The 20599-nt window shown below is 38.3% G+C and overlaps 1 protein-coding gene across 5 annotated transcripts in view; it reads left to right on the forward strand.

Moving 5' to 3' along the window:
* Positions 1 to 20599, forward strand: part of LOC144608144 (rho GTPase-activating protein 12-like) — a 131370-nt gene that overhangs the window by 38904 nt on the left and 71867 nt on the right. For 2 of the 5 annotated variants that reach the window (XR_013549171.1, XM_078425561.1), the window contains exons 3-6: positions 11401 to 11466; positions 12220 to 12477; positions 18760 to 18900; positions 19594 to 19698. Coding sequence is in view for 4 of the 5 variants with exons in the window: in XM_078425561.1 (XP_078281687.1) it covers positions 11401 to 11466; positions 12220 to 12477; positions 18760 to 18900; positions 19594 to 19698 (570 nt within the window). In the remaining variant the exon portion in view is untranslated. Of the gene's footprint in view, positions 1 to 3780; positions 3836 to 11400; positions 11467 to 12219; positions 12478 to 18759; positions 18901 to 19593; positions 19699 to 20599 lie in introns of all 5 variants that reach the window. The other 3 variants (XM_078425593.1, XM_078425583.1, XM_078425575.1) reach the window with 3 other exon arrangements.

The following is a 20599-nucleotide window of genomic DNA, read 5'->3' on the forward strand; positions in this document are numbered from 1 at the left end:
TCTCAAACTGCAACGCATACTTATTTGAATCAAATTCTATTTGCCATTTCTATTGAACTCCATTTGCTGTTGTGTGTGTGTGTGCAAACTCTTCGAACTGGCAATTTAAAGAGGAATCATTGCACCATTCCGTCCCTTTAAACTGTCATATCCTTGCACAATGTTTACTGAAACCAGTGCCTCGCATGATTGCTTGTGTATTAATGTACACCAAGCTTGTAACTGAGATTATTTAAGCATTGTCTACTGATTCAAATAAGTTGGTTATGATTTGTCAAATTTCAATTGTTTAATGCAGTCTTGTTTCCTTGGCTCTGTTCCCACTACAGTACTTTATTGGAAGCAGGTGGTTTCCATGAAACATACAATGAAGTAGCATCAGAGAAGTATGAATAGCTCTGAAGAATTTTCTGGACATGTCTAACATCCTGCCTGTGGCACTGAAATTCTGGTAATTGTGCCCCTCCATCCCATTTTAGGATCATCTGCCTCGTAGCAATTCAAAAAAGATACACAGTAATATTTCAGTGTATTGGTTATTGGACTTTGGTGGCACAGCACGTCTTGTTGATATATTAAATTTGGGGCTTTTAAATTAGGATGTGGTAGCATAATGCTTAAGCTACTGCACATACTGAACCTATTATGAAGACGTCTAAACCAATTACAAAAAAGTGAACTGCACTATAGAGATTTTGGCAATTTTGTTATTGATGTGATCCAGCTACTTGATTCTTGCAGTGATTAAACATTTTTCTAAAGGCCTATAGTTTAGATTGATCCCTCAAATGCTGATTAGGATGTTATTATGCAATGATTTAAGTAGTTTTTTTTGCTGCATTGGCATGATGTGGATTATTGGCTATTGCGCCAACAGCACAATGCAGTCAAATTCTTGCCATCTCAGCGGCAGTATCCTGCTTACTGAGTTCATTTACATCACTATTAGTCTCTCCAGGGACAGAATTTGGAATGGTTTTATTGGTGCAGCCCTACCCAGTTTGTAGAATAAGTTTTAAAGAACACACATGGGACATGCTTTTTTGCACACAGAGATTGGGTGCTTTGGGTGTTGTTGGAGGCAGATACAATAGTGGCATTTAAAAGGTTTTGAGATGGGCACATGGATGTGGAGGGAATGGAGGGGTATGGATCATATGCAGGCAGATGAGCTTAGTTTAGCTTGACATGTTTGGCACAGTCATTGTGAGCCGAAGGGCCTGTTCCTGTGCTGTACTTTTCTATGTTCGATTGTTAAGTTGTAGGCAAGGCAAACAGAATTGCTGAAAAGTAAAATACTTTTTTATTATTGTGATGATTTTACAAACATCGGTAGGCATATTTATTTCTGTGGATGGTGTGTGTGAAAAGAGAGGAACATAAACAAGGATTTTTTAAAACCATTTTATACTGGCAATATTGTCTTGTGGCAGCTGTTAAGAATCAGCTGCTGTCTTTTCTTAAACATCAACCAAGTTGTAGCTTATGTTTGTAGGTTAGTTGGCTTCTGTAAATTACCCCTTAAGTGTAAGGAGTGGATATGAAAGTGGGATATCATAGAGCTAGTGATTGATGGTTGGTGTGGATTCGGTGGGCTGAAGGGCCTGTTTCCATGTTGTATCTTTCAGTCAATCACCCATCTTTCTCTCTCTGCTTTTTACAAGCCTCTTGTTCCTAAATTCCCTCTGTCTTTTCTTCCAACCCCCTTTTTCCCCCCTCTGCCTTTTCCTTCCTCTCTCCTCTCTCCTTCCTCCCTCCCTCCATTCTCCTGCTGGTGTTAATGTGTTAGGGGTTGAGTGGGCCAGCAATTGCACTGTGCTTTAGGTCACACATTTGTGTAATGCTGTGGATTCTGGAATTTTCACAATGTTGTAAGTCAGGTGGATCATCATTTTTTTTGTTGCTGAGTTGATCAGATCTAATTAGAATTTTAAATCTTAAATATATAACAGGTCTTTTTATCCTCTGCATTATCTTACTCCAGCAGACCTGAGGTTGATGCTTTTAATTGTAACTTTCTGGACTTGTGCACTTTCCCGACTTGTGCATCGAATATTTCTTTCATTTCATAAACATGTTCATTGGTTAAATATTTTGCCTAAATAATTAGTTATGTACAGAGTTACAGACTTTAACAATGAAAATAGGAGATATGATGTGGCTTGTAAGTATGAAAACATCTGAAGAGATACTTAAATAAAAGGGTTTACATTAAAAAACCCATTAAGAAACAATAACAGCTGATGAAGATTTCCCTCTAACATTTTTTTTGGAAAGATGATCTCGCACCCTGACCAAAGACAAGTGTGTTCACTCTGAAATCATATAACAGCTTTTGCAAACAAGATTGAAGTTAGTTGTATTTCATCATCCCAAAGCTGAGTTACTCCAGTACTTTGTGTCCTTTTGCATATTAACAGGTATCTACAGTTCTTTGTTTCTACAAGCTATTGATAATATTGTATTGAAGCAATAGTTTGAACATTAGCAAAGGCTATCATAATTGCCTTAAGTGATCGCTTGGGATCGATGACATTTTTCGGCGTCAATTCCCGTTCTAGTTTAGTTTAGAGATACAGTGTGGAAACATGCCCTTCGACTCATTGAGTCCAGAATGACCATCAATTTTCCGTTTGCACTAGTTCTGTTATCCCACTTTCACATTCACTCACTGCACACTGGGGCCACTACAGTACACTACACAGGTCATTTAACCTACACACCCGCACATCTTTGGGATTTGGGAGGAAACCAGAGTACATGGAGGAAACGCATGCTGTCACGGAGAACCTGCAAACTCCACACAGACAGGACAGGATTGAACCTTGGGTCTCTAGTGCTGTGAGGCAGCAGCTCTACCAGCTTTGCCGGTGTGACACCCTCGGCACCTTCATTCACATCTTCTATTTGTCAATGTACCTTCATTTATAATATTTGAATGTAAATGTTTTTTTAAAATATAAAAGCAGGTATAGGGTATCTCCAGGTTATGTGACCTGATCTATGGAAATCTGACTATATGCAAATTCTCCCATATTTTAAAAACATTTTCATAATGGTAATAATTTTTTTTTTTATGGTACTCATTCATGATTGGGTACAGTATGTATTCCATTAGTTTAATAATGAGTAGCGTTTTGTGTGAATATTCAATGAACTATAGGCAAGGCAAGTTTATTTATAGAGCACATTTCAGCAACAAGGCAATTCAAAGTGCTTTACATAAAACATTAAAGAGCACTTAAAAGCAATTAAAAACAGTCATTAAAGAGAATAGAAAATGAAAACAAGCTAAAAATAGAATAAGACAGGTATAAAATACAAGCATAAAAGTTACAGTGCAGTGTAAGAAATGAATAATTATTTGATTGTATTATTTGATTCAAACAGCAAAGTGTATTAGAACAATACTATATGGGTAACTATAGAAAATGGAAGTTGCTGTCTTACTTATAGATCAACTTACAGGTACGTCACAGGAACGGAACCGTTATGTAATCTGGGGACTGCCTATATCTAGTAATCTAGTTTATAAAGTGCCTTCAATTTTACAGTTGGGTGTTTTCTCTTCCAATTAATTGATTCACATGGTGGTAAACGGGATCAAGCTACAGCTTTTTCAGAATTGCACATTTCAGCTAGCTTTTCATTGGCTATGCATTGCTGAAATCGACCATTTTTGCCAAGTCATAACCTGCACGCAAACTATTTGGGTGTTAATTCTATTTTGCTACGTGAAATTAGCATTGAGGAGGTAATGATGCAGTGTTCTCCATTTAGGAGTTTCAGCAAAGAGGAGGAAGATGATGTTTTCATCTTAAGTTCACCTTTAAAGGTACGGTTTAAAAAAAAACTTTCCAAAGTTAGGCTGCAGCATTTATGTGTAAACCTCTGTTTTGTGTTCGTACGATGCATTTACCCACAAAATTTAATTGTACAGCAATACTTAAAAATAATTGTAATTTGTGCATATTTAAAAAAATTATTTCAATCAGTCTTTCTGTCAGTTTCAAAGTAATTTTCTTCTATATAAATGTTCTTTTCGTTTTCTGTTTTGCAAAATAAATGGGTTACGTGGTATTTTGGATTTCATCATGCAAAGACTGAAGAGGAACTTTGTAATTAAAATGTTGTAATTTTTTTAAATTTTGCATAAAATTCACAGTATTTTCAGAAAGCCCTTGATATTCTATGCAATAGGATTGAAATCTATATGACATATTTGGGATTAAATTCACGTGTTATTTCATCTTACAAAACAGAAAATGGTCATCTTAAAATTGTGAAATTTGTAAAAAGTTTGAATGTTTTGACATATACTATTTTAAAATCCAGTACTGTCTAACTGAATACCTGGACTGTATGATAAAAACAGATCATGAGTTTATCTAGAAAGCAGACAGTGCCCAGCTGACAATTCAACTTGGCTGCATGTACTCTGTATTTTCATTGATGTGGAAAAATATGCTGCAGTCTTGTTTACAGCAATTGTTGATACCTAACAGTTGAGTAAAAGTTAAATTTGTATCAAATCTGTTATAATTTATTTCTAATAAAAATGTTGTAGAAATGTTGGGTGACGCGAGGGTAGGGTTGCTACCTTACAGCACCCGTGACCCATGTTTGATCCTGACTACGGGTGCAGTCTGTATGGAGTTTGTACGTTCTCATGACTTGCGTGGGTGTTCTCTGGGTACTCCGATTTCTTCCCACACTCCAAAGACATCCAGGTTTGTAAGTTAATTGGCTTTGGTCAAATGATAAATTGCCCCTAGTTTGTGTAGGATATTGAAAGTGTACAGGCATCGCTGGTCGGCACCGACTTGGTGGGCTGAATCCGCGCTGTACCTCCAAACTAAACTAAACGAAAAATTGTAGGAAATTCCATCACTGCATCAGCAATTCTCTTCATAACACAATTGAGGATTTTTTTAGAACACTTTTTGATGCTTGGTGGATGCTTAATTATTTCCACCTCTCAACCATTAAAGAAACAATATAAAATATTAACTAAAAGCTAAATTGTAGAAATATTCATGCAGATAGTTAATTAACAGTATATGCAGTCAGCTTGTAACCAGTCTGAAGAAAGGTCTCGACCAGAAACATCACCTATTCCTTTTCTCCAGAGATGCTGTCTGACCTGCTGAGTTACACCAGCTTTTTGTGTCTATCTTCGGTTTAAACCAGCATCTGCAGTTCCTTCCTATGCATGGAACCAGTTGGTTCCTGTTTAAAAAAAATAGGGAAGCTGTAATAATATTTGTTTTTGTTTAAGCATTAATCTATCTCATTAATCTATATCTACAATTGTCTATGCAGCCACCTGGATTTCTTTGGTATTTTTGGTGCATTGCAAAAAAAAAGAAATACTTAATTCCCAGTTACTTTTCATCAATAGTTTGTAGTTGTTACAGAATTTAATTTAATGGTAAAAGTGCTGGCTGTGGGAATATATATTTAAATTTTAAAATGTGAGAAGAGCTGGAATTGGACCACAGAAGTTGAAACAAGTTGGATAAAATGATAAATTGGTAGGAAAATGGGAAATGCTGCAAATTACTACAATAGGAAGAAATAGCAAATAGGGCATAAATAATGTTGAAGTAGTTTAAGGATGATATGAAAGATCTTAGTAGATATAATACTGAACATAAAAACATCAGGAGTTGGCCATTTGTCTCTTCACTGTGATCATGGCTGATTTTCTATCTCGTGTTCCTCATGATCTATTTGTACATTAACATTTTCCAATTGACCACTATTAAATAATATTTTGCCTTATTGTTTGAACTGAAAAGTGAATAACATCACATGTATGTATATTATACTGCATCTGTCAAAATCACCTTACAGCCACTTTGTATCCTCTTCGTAACTCTACGCCCCCCATCCATTCCCATGTTGTAAACTGAGGAAAATTATATTTACTTCCCTCATCTAAATTAAAATATATTGCAAATATTTGGGGCCAATCCTGTGGTTGAATACTGTCTTCTGCATTAAAAAAAGGACCTATTGAAGAGCAGTGATTAACTACAGTGCGAAACCAAAACAGTAAATGAGCCAAAACAGGTTATGGTGACAGTTAAATATTAGACCACACATTAAGTGACATGTCAAGAGAGTATTTGTCGTGTGCACCAGATGTGAAATGTAGCAATGAGAATCTTTCTTGTACAGCTTTACAGGTACATTAGAAGCAACAACAACAGCAATAAGTATACAATGTATTATCAGTTATTCTATAAACCCGACCATGGTGGTGCATTCCAGTTTCCGAACCGGGCCGTGATGCAACCAATAAGTAAGCTCCTGACTACATTTCTAGAATCTCCTCAAACTTCGGGAAGATTAGGCATTGATGAGCCTTTTTTTGTGGTTTCATCAGCAATGCGAATTTTATGCTATCTTTGATTTCTTTTATCAGCCACCTGCGGCTTCTTAGAGATGCAAAGATCATGTGTCTTCTGAATTATTCCCGGAAACTCCTGCCATTGCTACTCCACCATCATTTCTGCTATGGTCTCCTTCCAGTTAACTTTCTCCTTCCATATCATATCATATCATATCATATATCTACAGCCGGAAACAGGCCTATTCGGCCCACCAAGTCCGTGCCGCCCAGCGATCCCCGTACATTAACACTATCCTACACCCACTAGGGACAATTTTTACATTTACCCAGCCAATTAACCTACATACCTGTACAGCTCCTACTTCAAGCCTCCATAGTTACCTTTACTCAGTCATACTGATATATCCAATTTCAGTTTCTCCTTCTCAAACTGCAGTTGAATTTTATCATGTTATCACTGTCTCTAGGGGTTTATTCACCTTGAGGTCTCTAATCAATTTATTCACAAAATGCTGGAGTAACTCAGCAGGTCAGGCAGCATCTCGGGAGAGAAGGAATGGGTGACGTTTCGGGTCGAGACCCTTCTTCAGACTGATGTCGGGGGTGGGACAAAGGAAGGATATAGGTGGAGACAGGAAGATAGAGGGAGATCTGGGAAGGAGGAGGGGATGGGAGGGACAGAGGAGCTATCTGAAGTTGGAGAAGTCGACGTTCATACCACCGGGCTGCAAACTGCCCAGGCGAAATATGAGGTGCTGCTCCTCCAATTTCCGGCGGGCCTCACTATGGCACTGGAGGAGGCCCATGACAGAGAGGTCAGACTCTAATCAAGTTTGGTTCATTGCACAACACCAAATCCAGAATTGCCTTTTTCCTAGTAGGCTCAACCACAAACTGTTCTAAGGGTATTGTGGAATGGCATCATGTAGGCATTCCACAAATTCCTTCTCTTAGAATCTAGTACCAACCTGGTTTTCCCTGTCTACTTGCATATTGAGATTCCCCCATAATCACTGTAACATGCATTTCTGACATGCATTTTCTATTTCTTTAGTTAATTTGTGCCCTAACTACTATTCTACTAACTATTCTACTAACTACTATTCGCTATTTGGAAGTCTGTATAACTCCCTTCAGAAAATAAATATGGGAGATAAAAATAAATTGATGAGCATTATGAGATGTAACAAGAAGGAGTACTATAGCAAATTGTTGGAAAAAAATAGAAGTAATATTCAGGGAACATGGAAAGTGATTAACAACATAATTAAAGCAGATTACCCAACTTTGTTAAAAATCATAATACAACTATAAATAACATAAAAGAGGTTGCTGATGAATTTAATGACTACTTTGTAAAAGTTGGGCCTACCTTAACAAATGAGATTACTAAACCGAGCAGCAAGGAAGGTCTAGAACATGAGAGCTCTGATAGAAATGCACACTCCATGTTCCTCAGTGGCGTACACGAAAATGAAGTCATTGATATTGTTAAAAAATACAGTAACAAAGTCTACCTGATTACAATTCCCTTGATATGACACTAGTCAAAAATATTATTGAATGTATAGTAAAACCGTTGACACATATATGCAATCAATCCTTCCTCACAGGCATATTTCCCCAACAAAATGAAAATAGTGAAAGTCATTCCTGTCTGCAAGAATGGAGACAGACATTTAGTTTCAAATCACAGGCCGATCGATATCTTTGCTTCCTCAATTCTCAAAAAAAATTAGAAAAGTTATAATGATCCAACCAACCCATTATTTATGAAATCATATGCCCTAAAATTTATGGACCTAGTAGACTTTAAAACTCTACAAATAATGTCTAGAGCAAAAGAAAGAACACTTTCTGACTGTATTCAAGGTTTGTTTTCAGTGAGGGAGAGCAGGTATCTACTCAGGGGTAATTATATATTTGAAGAAATGAGGGTAAGAACAAATGTGAAAAATAGTTGTGTGACTGTTAAAGGGGTCAATTTATGGAATAGTTGCAGCAATGAATTAAAAGAGTGTAGTAATATGTGTAAATTGAAGAAAATGTTCAAAAATATTATATTTGAAAGATACAAAATATGTGATCAGCACTGAGAAATGACTGACGTGATAGAAATGATGGTTCTTGACGATATTTGTGTTTCTCTCTATGTTTTGTTTATCTGCTTCTGACCTATGATGTTGTGGTTTTTTAAAAATTATATTTTGTTAAGTATTAAGGGTAGGCATAATAAGCTTTGGCTACTGCCTACACCTTTATTTTTCGGTCAGAAAATATCATGTGTGATTATATTGTTTTTTTTTTTGATACAATGATTTTTGCACTTTTTAACTTTCACAACTGTATGGTCAATCTGTTGTATTGTATTGACTGGAAAAATCAATAAATAGAAAGCCGATCCCTCCAGTATGTCCTCTGAGTGCCGCCTTGACAGTCTCCCTGACCAGTAGTGCACCTCCTTCACCTCTTTTGTCTCCCTCCGGTCTGAAACATCAAAACCCCCAAAACATTGAGCTGCCGTCATGTTCTTCCTGCAACCATGTTCCCTTGTCCGTTTTCCTACTCGTATCATTTGTGCCAATGTGCACATGAATTCCAGGTGCTCACCCTTCCCCTTGAGAATATTCTGCAACCGCTTGGAGACATGCGTAGGAATGAAACTGCAGATGCTGGTTAAAATCAAAAATAGACACTAAATGCTGGAGTAACTCAGTGGGTCAGGCAGTATCTCGGGAGAGAAGGAATGGGTGACGTTTCGGGCCGAGACCCTTCTTCAGACTCTGGTTTTCGACGCTTCTGTTATGTGGAAAAGTTGCCTGGAATTTATATCTCTGCTAATTTTGCATAAGTTTAAAATATAGTCAGCAATTTAAGATGATGTGTGAAGCTATGTCAATGCAAACATATTTTGTTTTATTCTATATTACTGGTTCTATTTTAAATTGCTGTTGGTGCATTGCAGCATTGATAAAGTTGCGTCAGATGGATTTAGGACTTTCAACTTGGTGTAGTGTAGCAATATGCAGTAACATTTACTATCGGAAGTGTACTTTGCAGTTGAGCAACCTTTTACTATGTTTCACTAAAACTATTGATGTTAAATATTGGTAAAATGTAATCGATTGAAATCTCATTCGAATATTTGTGTATATCATCTGAAGCTGTACAACACACTTGATAATATAAAGGCTTAGTCCAGTTAACTGCTTTCCTTTTGCCACCACTCTCCCTCCCAATTCATTTGTAAATTTAACGTTTTTGGTTGCGACATTTGACATTGTGTCACCAGGGTTGTCAAGACTTTCTTGTGCACGGTGATATTCATGCTTTGACCTAGCAAAAAAAAAGTTTGTGAAGCTCTGTACACATCGTCTGTAGATATTCTTTTTGTTTAGATTCTCAGGGTTCAACCTATTTTGGTGTAATATCCTCCAGACTTGCAACCCTCTGCAATTTCTGGCAGTCTTGGATGGAGCTGTTCCCAAACCATGCTGTGATGCATCCCTATAAAATGTTTTCTAAGGCGTTTCTGTAGAAGTTGGTGCGAGTTTTCAGGGACATGCTGAATTTCCTAATCCTCCTGTGGCAGTCGAGACATTGGTGTGCTTTCTTGGCCATTGCTTCGATATGGGTTGTCCAGGACAAAATACTCGTGACATCCCTGGGATGGGCGGGACTTACATATGAGGAAAGACTGGATAGACTGGGCTTGTACTCGCTGGAATTTAGAAGACTGAGGGGGGATCTTATAGAAACATATAAAATTCTTAAGGGGTTGGAGAGGCTAGATGCGGGAAGATTGTTCCCGATGTTGGGGGAGTCCAGAACCAAGGGTCACAGCTTAAGGATAAGGGGGAAGTCTTTTAGGATTGAGATGAGAAAACATTTCTTCACACAGAGAGTGGTGAGTCTGTGGAATTCTCTGCCACAGAGGGTAGTTGAGGCCAGTTCAATGGCTATATTTAAGAGGGAGTTAGATGTGGCCCTTTTTGCTAAAGGGATCAGGGGGTATGGAGAGAAGGCAGGTACAGGCTACTGAGCTGGATGATCAGCCATGATCATATTGAATGGCGGTGCAGGCTCGAAGGGCCGAATGGCCTACTCCTGCACCTATTTTCTATGTTTCTATGTTCTATCTACTCCTAGGAACGTAAAGCTTCCAACCATCTCTACAGCGGCGCAGTCAATACATTCCAGGGTATGCTTCACTTCCTGAAGATGATCACTATCACCTTTGTCTTGCTGACATTGAAAGGTTGTTGTCATGACACCAGGTCACGGCGTTCTCGGTCTCCTTCCTGTACTCCGTCTCGTCATTATTTGATACCTGGCCCACAACGATGGTGCTGCGATTTTGTGGATTGAATTGGATTTGTATGTGGCTGTACAGTCGTGGGGATATAAGGAGTACAGAATACGGCTGTGCACACATCCTTGTGGAGCACCAGTGTTGAAGATTATCGTAGAGGATGATTTGTTCCCTATCTTTGGCCAAATAACAGCAAATGGGACCAGCTTAGATAGGGCATCTTGTGTGGCCATGGGCGAGTTTCCGTTCTGTGTGACCCTGACACCAATCAAGATTTGCATTGTACTTGTACCTTACTGTACCTGTGCATATGACAATAAACCTGATTTGCCTCGACTTTTAAAAGTGAGATAGGTGGAGATGAAGCCTGGCATTTTCCTATTAGTGAAGGGCAAAGCTGGCAAAATTAGTAAACCTGGTTGCTGAGGGATTTGAAGCTTTGGTATGAGAAAGGAAGGGGGCATATGTCGGGCATAAGCAGCTAGGGTCAAGTGAGTAACCTGAAGAGAATATTGGAGGACATTAAAGAGGAAAATCGGGAGGGCAAAAAGGAGCCGTGTGATATCTCTGTCAGATAAGGAAAAGGAGAATCGTAAATCATTATATAAATATATTAAGAGAGGAAGGATCACAAGGGAGACTGTAGATCCCATTAACGATTAGTGTGGTAATCTTTGTATTGAGTTAGATGGATGGGGTCGTAAATGAATATTTCTCTTCTCTGTTTAAGGTGGAGAAGGGCATGGAAGCTCAGAACAGTGATATTCTGAAGCATATCAATGTTACAAAGGAGAAGGTATTGGAGATCTTGAAATATATAAAGATGGATAAATCATGTGGGCCTGACCAGGAGTATCTAGGAGGTTGTAGGAAGCAAGGGAGGAGTTTGCTGCGTCACTGGCACAGATTTTTTAATTTTCATTAGTCATTGGTAGTTCACTGTAAGACTAGAGGATTCCTAATGTTTGGCCTTTAGAAGGGCTCAAGTACAGGCTGCTGAGCCTTGCATCAGTGGTGAGAAAGTTACTGGAAGGGGGCTTGAGGGACAGGATTTATTTGCATTTAGAAAGGCAAGGACTGATTAGGGACTGATTAGGAATTGCCATTATGGTCAGCACAGGCATCATGGTTCCTGTGCTGTCGTGTTCTATGTTCAAAGTATCTGTTGATTAAACAAAATCACTGTGTAGCTTATGTGGTTAAAATTGTTGAAGTATTGCAATATTTAAAAATGTTTTGTTTTGTAAGCCTATATAAGTTTGTTGTAGCTTTTTATTATTAACATTTGGAATGTTGCATTTGCTACTTTTAATTGGTTTCACTGAATAGGCCAAGCCACCAAATCAGCCACTTCAACCAATCAAATTGAAAGATGTAATTTTATGAAATAATATGTGTTTGATGAAAGCACAATTTGAAGAGGCGTGCAGCAGAAAAGAAAGGCTGTTTTTTTGTTTGATTCCCATATTTATGATCCCAATGGAAAAAAAATGTCAAACAGCTTGGGTAATAGAATTATATCTTAATATTTATTCTTTCTTTCTTATAGACGATACAACCTGTGAGGTCAGAATCCCCAGTATATGCAAATCTGCAAGATCTGAAAATATCTCAAGCTAACCTACCCCCTGCTCCCAATAGCCCTCCCATGCAAATACATGGTGAATGGGAGGTGCACAAAGATACCACAGGGCGCACATTCTATTATCACAAGGGATCACAAGAAAGAAGTTGGAAGCCTCCTCGATGGACAAGAGATTCCGTAAATAAAGAGTTTGATAACCAAGGAGATTCTGTAAACCATGGAGTAAGTAGATGTACTTAAAAAAATGTATTGTATTTTGTATTCGAGATGGCTGTGGTGTTATCTTTACAAAATTACTATTCGTATTTCATTAAGTTTGAGGATGCTTCCAGCTGAATACCATTTGTAATCCTCCATCAGCTGACAAAGTGGTATTCAGCAGGAATAAACTTACCTGAGGATAGCAAGGGGAATGAGAATTTCATTTCCTTCAACCAAGGTGACACTGTAGAATGATGTTTAGGATGCAGAGAGAACAAACATCTCCCCCTGTGTGGATAAACTTGCCCCTGAGATCTCCTTTAAATTTCTCCATTCTCATCTTAAACTTGTTGCATCTAGTTTTTGACTCCATTGTTCTGGAAAAAAATTCTGGCCATCTGTTCTATCTAATCATAATTTTAAAAACCTCTCTCAAGTCACCCTCCAGTCTCCGATATACTTGTGAGCATAACCTAGCCTATCCAATTTCTCCTTGCAAACATAGTCCTCCATTCCAGCCAACATCCTAGCGAATCTCTTCGGCAATCTTTCCATTGCTGTCAGATCTGTTCTATTGTATGGTGACCAGACTGTAAATGATACGTCATGTGTGGTCTAACCAATGTTTTGTACAGCTGCAACATGCAATCCATATCTAATACAGACAACCCCCACATTATGACTATTTGGGTTATGGAAATTTCTCCTTGCAGAGTTCGCAAACTTGCCCAAAAATTTGAGATGTGGGTTAAAATTTGCTCCCGTGCAATTTATGTGTTGGGGGGGGGGGGGAGTAAATAAATAAATCACAATTTATTTTATATTAACTCTTGTTTCTTGACGCACGTGCAGATGATGTGGCTTCAAGTTGGAGGAAATCGCAATATGGCTTGTTAGCTGGGAAATCACCCAACAACCCCTCCCCAAGTTGCCTGTACTCAATGCCATGGCACATGATGGCAAGCTTCCTAAATGCCTTCTCTACCCTATCTGCATGCGTCACCATTTTTAGGCACAACAGACTTGCAGGCCACACATCAACACTCCTAAAGTTCCTGCCTTTTATTCTTTGATGTCCTACAGGATTTGACTCTGAAACTCTTAACTGGATTAAATTCCACTTGCCACTGCTCAGCTGAACTTTCCAGTTGATCTGTGTTTGGCTGTATCCTTAAATATCCTTCTTAATTATCTAAAGCTGTACCTATTTCTATGGCCCCTGCAAAATCTGCGTAATATGTAAGATCCCTGCATCTTTACCTGTGGTAGGCCTCATGTTACAGACTTCCATTGTGATAAACACTCATCTAACACTCCCTCTGCCTCCTATAAATTCTTTAATAAGGTGAAATAGTATGTATGTTAAAGGACAATTAAGCTCCACTGTCTGTAAATCTTGTTGCTAATGTTCTATGATCTGGGCCTCTGGGACATGTCCAGCAGGTCAGTCTATACAAATGAAAGAAGAGGAAAATAGGGAAGACTGCCAAAAGTGTCCAGACTAAAACAAACAGAGAATAAGTAATCTATTTTTATACGCTTGGAAACTGTTACTCGTGGAGCTGCATAATGCTCAGTCCTTGGCCTCATGGTATTTGTAACATGGTAATAAATTAGATGTAAAAGTAAAGAGCATGAGAAAGAAGTTTGAAGAAGGTACAAAATTTGGCTTTTCAGTTTTTAATTCGCGCATAAGCTTGTAGACTCCAGGGAAATATAGATGGTGTTGTCAGTTGGATAAAAAAATAGCAAATGGAATTTAATCCTGAGAAATATGAAGTTATCTTCAACTAAGAGTTCCCTTGAGCATGTATGGCCCGATGTTCATGCATGTGATCTCTTCCTCCACTATTGGACTCAGCACTAAGCACAAAAGTCTTGCGCTGAGAGGGCTTGACAATTCTCTCAGCATTGGTTTAGTCCCTATATTCCTGGAGGATTTTTAAAATAAATAAACCACTCTTTTTATATTTTAATTCCAGGTTGTTAGTGCGGAATATATTGTGTAAAAAAATAGATCTAGAACTCAATTTCCCATCAAATGTTTAATCTATTAATCTCAAGCGAGTTTGTTTTGACTGAAATTTTTTAAGTGCATTATTTTTTTTATGGGTTAGTTTCTATATGTTTATATGAATACAGTTTTATTATCAGTCACCCAATTATTTCCACTCCCTTTGAACTATCAATAAACTCCATTATGGTGTTAAATATTGGTTCAGGTGTATATATTCCAATCCACAATATTGGAACTTTCAAAACTATGATAATTTCATAGATTCCTCAACATTTCTAACATCATATAGTTAATACATTTTAGAACTTATCAGAAGACTAAAGAATCGTCATTTACTATTGATTGCAGTACTAGAGAGAAGTACTAAAGGAAATTATTTGAATTTTGAACTACATTTTTGAAAAGTTATATGTAGAGCATTACTATATCTTGCATTCAGTGCAGTAGATTTAGTGCCAAGCAGTTGATGTAAATAATGATGGGATACATATTGGCTTGTATGTGCAATGTTATTATAACTGTTGTATGTTGGTGCTTTAAGTCGAGTGATTGCACATTTGCAACAGTGCTCAATATAATCATGCTACCCCTTTGAATCGTGCATGTGCATAAAGAATCTGAAACCATTTAATACTTAAACATTAGATAGTCATAAAGATATACAGTACAGAAATAGGCTCTTTGGCCTACTGCGTTCATGCTGGCCAAAATAACTCATCCACACTAACTCTACAGTCCCAATTTATATTCAAAATGTTAATTCAAAATATGGGTCACAACTTCAATAAAGTTCAAGATTTATCTTGGTTTTTTTCAGTTATCATTATATTTTTTTCCTGGAGCAGAGTGGTTAGTAAGAATTCGAAACCCTGCTCACAGTTACTAATCTGTGATCTCTTAGATGATGCTCGTGCTTGTAAATGTTAGATAAGAACAGGAATATGCTCATTGTTGGACGGTCTGGTAAAGTTGGATGCATGAAAGCATTGGTCCATTCACCCCATTGAGTTAGTTCCCCATATAATGAGTCCTTGTGAATGCAGGTGACCTCTTCCTTCATTTGTTGACTGCATATATTATAATCTTGATAAGTAAATAGTATGTTAGTTTGGTTGAGCGTTAATATGTTCAAATTATGATTAGGTTCAGATTAGTTCATTGTCAAATGCAATTAAATTCCTTGTTCGCATGTAGCTCGTGGAATAAACAGTATGCACAGCAAATGGTGAGTGCAAAACAGCATAATGGTGTGAAGATTGTCATGCAATCAGAAGTTGTGCAAAAAAACCCTAAAGTAATAATAGAATGACAATGTGCATGGCAACGCCTCATGGAAGGGGGTATGAAAGAGTTGATTGGTTCAGGAGTCTGATAGCAATGGGGAGGAAATTGTTAAGTCTGGAAGTCTTTGACTTTAAATTCCTGTATATTCTCCCTCAAGGTAGGAGGGAGAGGAGGGAGGGGAAAGGGATGGGGGGAGGGGGGGGGGCTGGTCTTCCAGCCTACATGAAGCAATGCACTGTGAAGATGGACTGGATGAAAGGAAGTGATGAGCCTGTGATTGAGTGGGGTTTATTCACCAGTGTTTGCAGGTTCAAGCAGTCAAGAACAGAGCAGTGGTCTTACCTGGCTGAGATGCATCCCATCAGAGTTCTTAATAAAGTACACCTGTAGACGTTTGAGAGGATCATTGAGTTTGTGCCGAATCCTCGCAGACCCCTTGGAAAATAAATATAAGAATGCTCTTTCTTGGTCACTGCATCAGTGTGAAGGAACCAGGTTAGGTGCTGGTGATATGATGGCTATGAACTTTTAGCTGTTGGCCCTCTCTATAGCAGCTCCTTTGATGGGGACAGGGTTGTGTTCATCCCTCATCCTGTTGCATCCCCTGGCATCCTTGGGTCAACAACAATCTTTTTGCATTATGCTGATGTTAAGGGCAAGGTTGTTTTTCTGACACTAAGCCACAAGATTCGTGATCTCTTTCTTGTTTTCCATCTCATCATTGTTATTGATCTATTGCTGACCAGTGCCATCATCGGCAAACATTAATGATTAAAGAGTTGTCACTGTACTTGTCGTGGGTGTGCAGGAAATAGAGCAGAGAACTGAGCATTCAACCCTGAGGAGCACCAGTGTGAAGGGTCGGGGTAAAAACAATGCGACCAGTTCACACTGACTAAGATCAGGAAGTTCAGGAACCAGTTGCAGATGGAACCATTAAGCCCAAGGTCCAGGAATTTAGAGATGAACTTAATCAGTATTATGGTATTGAAGCTGAGCTGTAGCCAATGATCAGCATCATGACAATAGACAATAGGCGCAGGAGTAGGCCATTGGTGTTTTTATTGTCAATGGCTGAATGTAGTGCATGAAAGGTGGCGTTCTCTGCAAAATTATTTATCATGTATGCAAACTGCAAAGGGTCTAGATTGTCCGGGAGACTGGCACTGATGTGGGCCAATGCTAATTTTTTGAAGCACTTCATGTTAGAACAACTGGGCAGTAGTCATTGAGACAGATCGCTTCATTTTTCTTGGGGACAGGAAGATGAATATTTTCTTGAAGCAGATGGGGCAGTGGGCTGTTGAAGTGAGAGGCTGAAGATATCGGTGAGGCCAGTTGATTGGCATACAATTTCAGAAATCGTCCAGGGACTCCATCCAGGCCGGCTGCTTTCTGAGAGTTTGCTGTCATGACAGCAAATCTGACTTCTGTCACCGAGATGTACAGGATAGATCCAGCAGGAGACGAGGACGCATCGTGGTGGAACTTTGTTTGCCTATTCAATATGAACATCAAAGGCATTGAAGTCGTTTGATAGAGATGCGTCACTGCCCGAGATTGTACCTGATTCCAGCTTGTAGCCTGTAATGCAGCAGTTGTTGAGATCGGCTTGATTGAATTGAGCCTCTACCTAGTTCCAGAATTCTTTCTTGGCATCCCAGATAACCTTACAGAGATTATGGAGACGCAAGATACTGCAGATGCTGGATTTTTGAGCACAAAACAAGTACTGGAGGAACTCAGTAGCTTAGACAGCATCTGTGGAGGGAATATACAGACAATATTACGGGTCGGATCCCTTCTTTAGATCAGCATGGGGTCATTTGTCTTGAGAGCCTTGAATCTGGACTTTAGCAGACGGTGAATGTTCCTGTTCATCCAAGGTTTCCTTGGTTAGGATAGACTCTAATTGTCTTTATTGGAACTCAGTCGTCCACACATTTCTTTATGAAGTTGGTGATGACTGAGGTATACACGGCTGGATAAAGTGGTGTTAAACATGTTCTGGTCCACTGACTCAAGCCAGTCCCGAAGTAGACATTTGACCTCCTCCAGCCACTGCTGTGTTACTCTCTAGGTAAGACCTTGCGATTTAATCTCTGTCAGTAAGAGATCTCTGGCAGGAGCAGCACTGATGGATCTATTATTGTTGAAGAAAATTCTACATTTCATTCTTATTCTCTTCCATCTCCTACCTCCTAACCAGGTCAATAATTTGTTTTCTGTTCCCTGATCTTTTAATTTTAGTTGTGAAATGCTTTGAGATTCACAGAGAAATTACGAGTGGTACTGCTTATATAGTGCTCCTGCCTTCTGACTTCTCTAAATGTTCACTGCGGGCTTGTGATAAAAGCAGCCAGTTAAGCAACAGCTTTTTCTTGGCGCCTTTAACATAAAATGTCCCAGGGCTCTTTATAAGTATCATCAGCCAAAAAGGGACAAGGTCAAAAGATTAAGTTTGATGGCATGACATCTTGAATTTTTAGGAAGGTTTTAAAGAGAATGTAGGTAAAGAGGATGGCTGAGGACGATGAAGACAGTAACATGCCAAGCATACGCTATAGTTAGAAAATTGCAGCATTTTGGGAGGAAACGAGAAGTAAAAGGGGTGTGAAGGTGAGACTTTAGATTCTAACAAAGATAAGAAATTAAAATTTGTGGCACTAGGGATCAGGTGACAGTTTAGATGAACAACGATGATCATGATGCTGGGCAAAATTGATGGGGTATAAAATGATGCTGTTTCTTGTACCAGCAGATTTATTTAAAGGAACCTACTTTTATTCAGAAAAACGAGAGATAATTGTTGTGATTCCTGGTAGTGATGGCAGGACTGAAATGTTTGCATTTATTCTGCCATTAAGTTAAGGGGATACTTTATGCCAAAGGGATATCTGCATCTACTTCTGTATTTTTACAGTAACAGCATTCTCAAATGCCTGAAGCTTACATAATCAGACACATAAAGCACAACATGTTACTTCTCTAAATGCTTCCAGTATCTCATCACAGAGGAGAACTGTCGCAGCTTTTACTCAAGCCATTCTGATAATCAGTTTGATTTACCACCACGTGGGTGGTCAGAAGAATTGGACGATCGAGGCCAAACTTTATATGTTAATGAATATACTAATGAAAAGGTACTTTGATTTTTTTTTCTTTCTTGTTGATTTGCTTTGCATCTGTCTGCTCTTCTTTTGTACAGCTCTTTCTACTGATGTAAGTTACAATGGTCGAGGATAATGCATTGAAAATTTAATTGGATGAGATTGACTATCTCTGACAAATTCTGTGGTAATTAATAGACTGCTAGAGTAGATGCAAGTAAATGAAAACATTCTTAGCAATCAATCTGAATGCTTCAAGTCAAGTCAAGTTTATTTGTCACATACACATACATGATGTGCAGTGAAATTGATTAGATTTGTAGAGGATTCAATTATATGTGTACACTCCTATTTGGTATAAAGAGCTTCCTGTTTTGATTGAAAGATATAACAGCTATTTATATTATTAAATTTAAGCATTTCATGTAAAATATTTTCAGAGAAGTTAATATTTGGTAAAGAAATAGATATGTTCTGCGTTTGCGATTATAGATGTTTTTTTGTTTAAAACTGAAGTCCTTTAGAATACAATAATGTTTGGTGTTGTGATTTTCTGTATCTATTTTAGTATTTTCAGTCAGCCATTAGGAGTTTTCAGTAAAGTTTTGATATAATCTTGCAAAGTAACAGCTGCGGGTCCATTTTCCTATATGTATTTGATGTAATAGTTATGATGAATCCTCTGAATACATTTGCAAGCATATGTGAGCATGTTTTTGTTTTCAGTGGATGAAACATATTGATGAACAAGGTCGACCATATTATTATCGTGCTGATGGATCCAAATCGGAATGGGAGTTGCCTCCGGTTCCGCCTCCGGTTCCGCCTCAGGTGAGTTTGTCACTTTTATGAATGCTTGGTGATAACTCAGGTTATTCCTAACGGTATCCAATGAATGGCAGGATTTTCATGTTTTCAATTGTGGATTTTGTCTGCTTGATCCATAATGCAATTGTGAAATTCTGAATTATGTATAGGCATTTTGTTGAATATTTTGCACAACATTTGACATGATTAAAACACTAGAGGCTGGAGGAACTCAGTGGAGGAAATCATTTTATCATTAAGTAGTCAAGATTATAGCACAGAAAACAGTTTCAGCCACTACAAAAAGCAGGATCCCTTTTCTCAGACTGAAGAAGGCTCGTAAGTGTCGTTTGTCCATTCCCTCACAGATGCTGCCAGACTTGCTGAGTCTCTCTAGTCTTTTGTATTTTGCTCAAGATTCCAGCCTTTGAAGCTTCGTGTGTCTCTACTTATCATGATTAGTCTTAGAGGGGGAAAGTTAGCAATTAAAGTATAGCTACGGACACATATGAACTTTTTGCCATCTATTCCTGGGCGATATCAAGTGATTGTGATCATTTATAAATGAATGATCTTTCTTTGCTTGGGAGATATTTAGTATTGTACCTGTACTTCATGTACTTCTGCATTTGGCAATAAACTTGATTTGATTTCGTTTTGGTTTTGCTTATTATTGTCACATACAGTGTAAAGTTTTGTTTTGCATGCTATCTAGTCAAATCATACCATGAGTACAGTGCTGTGGATAATAGTAGATCCTCTTAGGGGACAACAAGCAGAGAATTGCCACATTACGGCGCCATCTTGAAACTTTCAAGAAATCAAGTCTGATCCTGGCGTAAGAAGACATGCATTTCTTATTTTCTTTCTTGAAGGCCTGCTGTCCTATCGACACTGGTTTGATGAAGTAGGGGTTGGCCTGGTC

The sequence above is a fragment of the Rhinoraja longicauda genome, chromosome 2 (genome assembly GCF_053455715.1).
Source record: "Rhinoraja longicauda isolate Sanriku21f chromosome 2, sRhiLon1.1, whole genome shotgun sequence".
In the NCBI taxonomy this organism is placed as follows: Eukaryota; Metazoa; Chordata; class Chondrichthyes; order Rajiformes; family Arhynchobatidae; genus Rhinoraja; species Rhinoraja longicauda.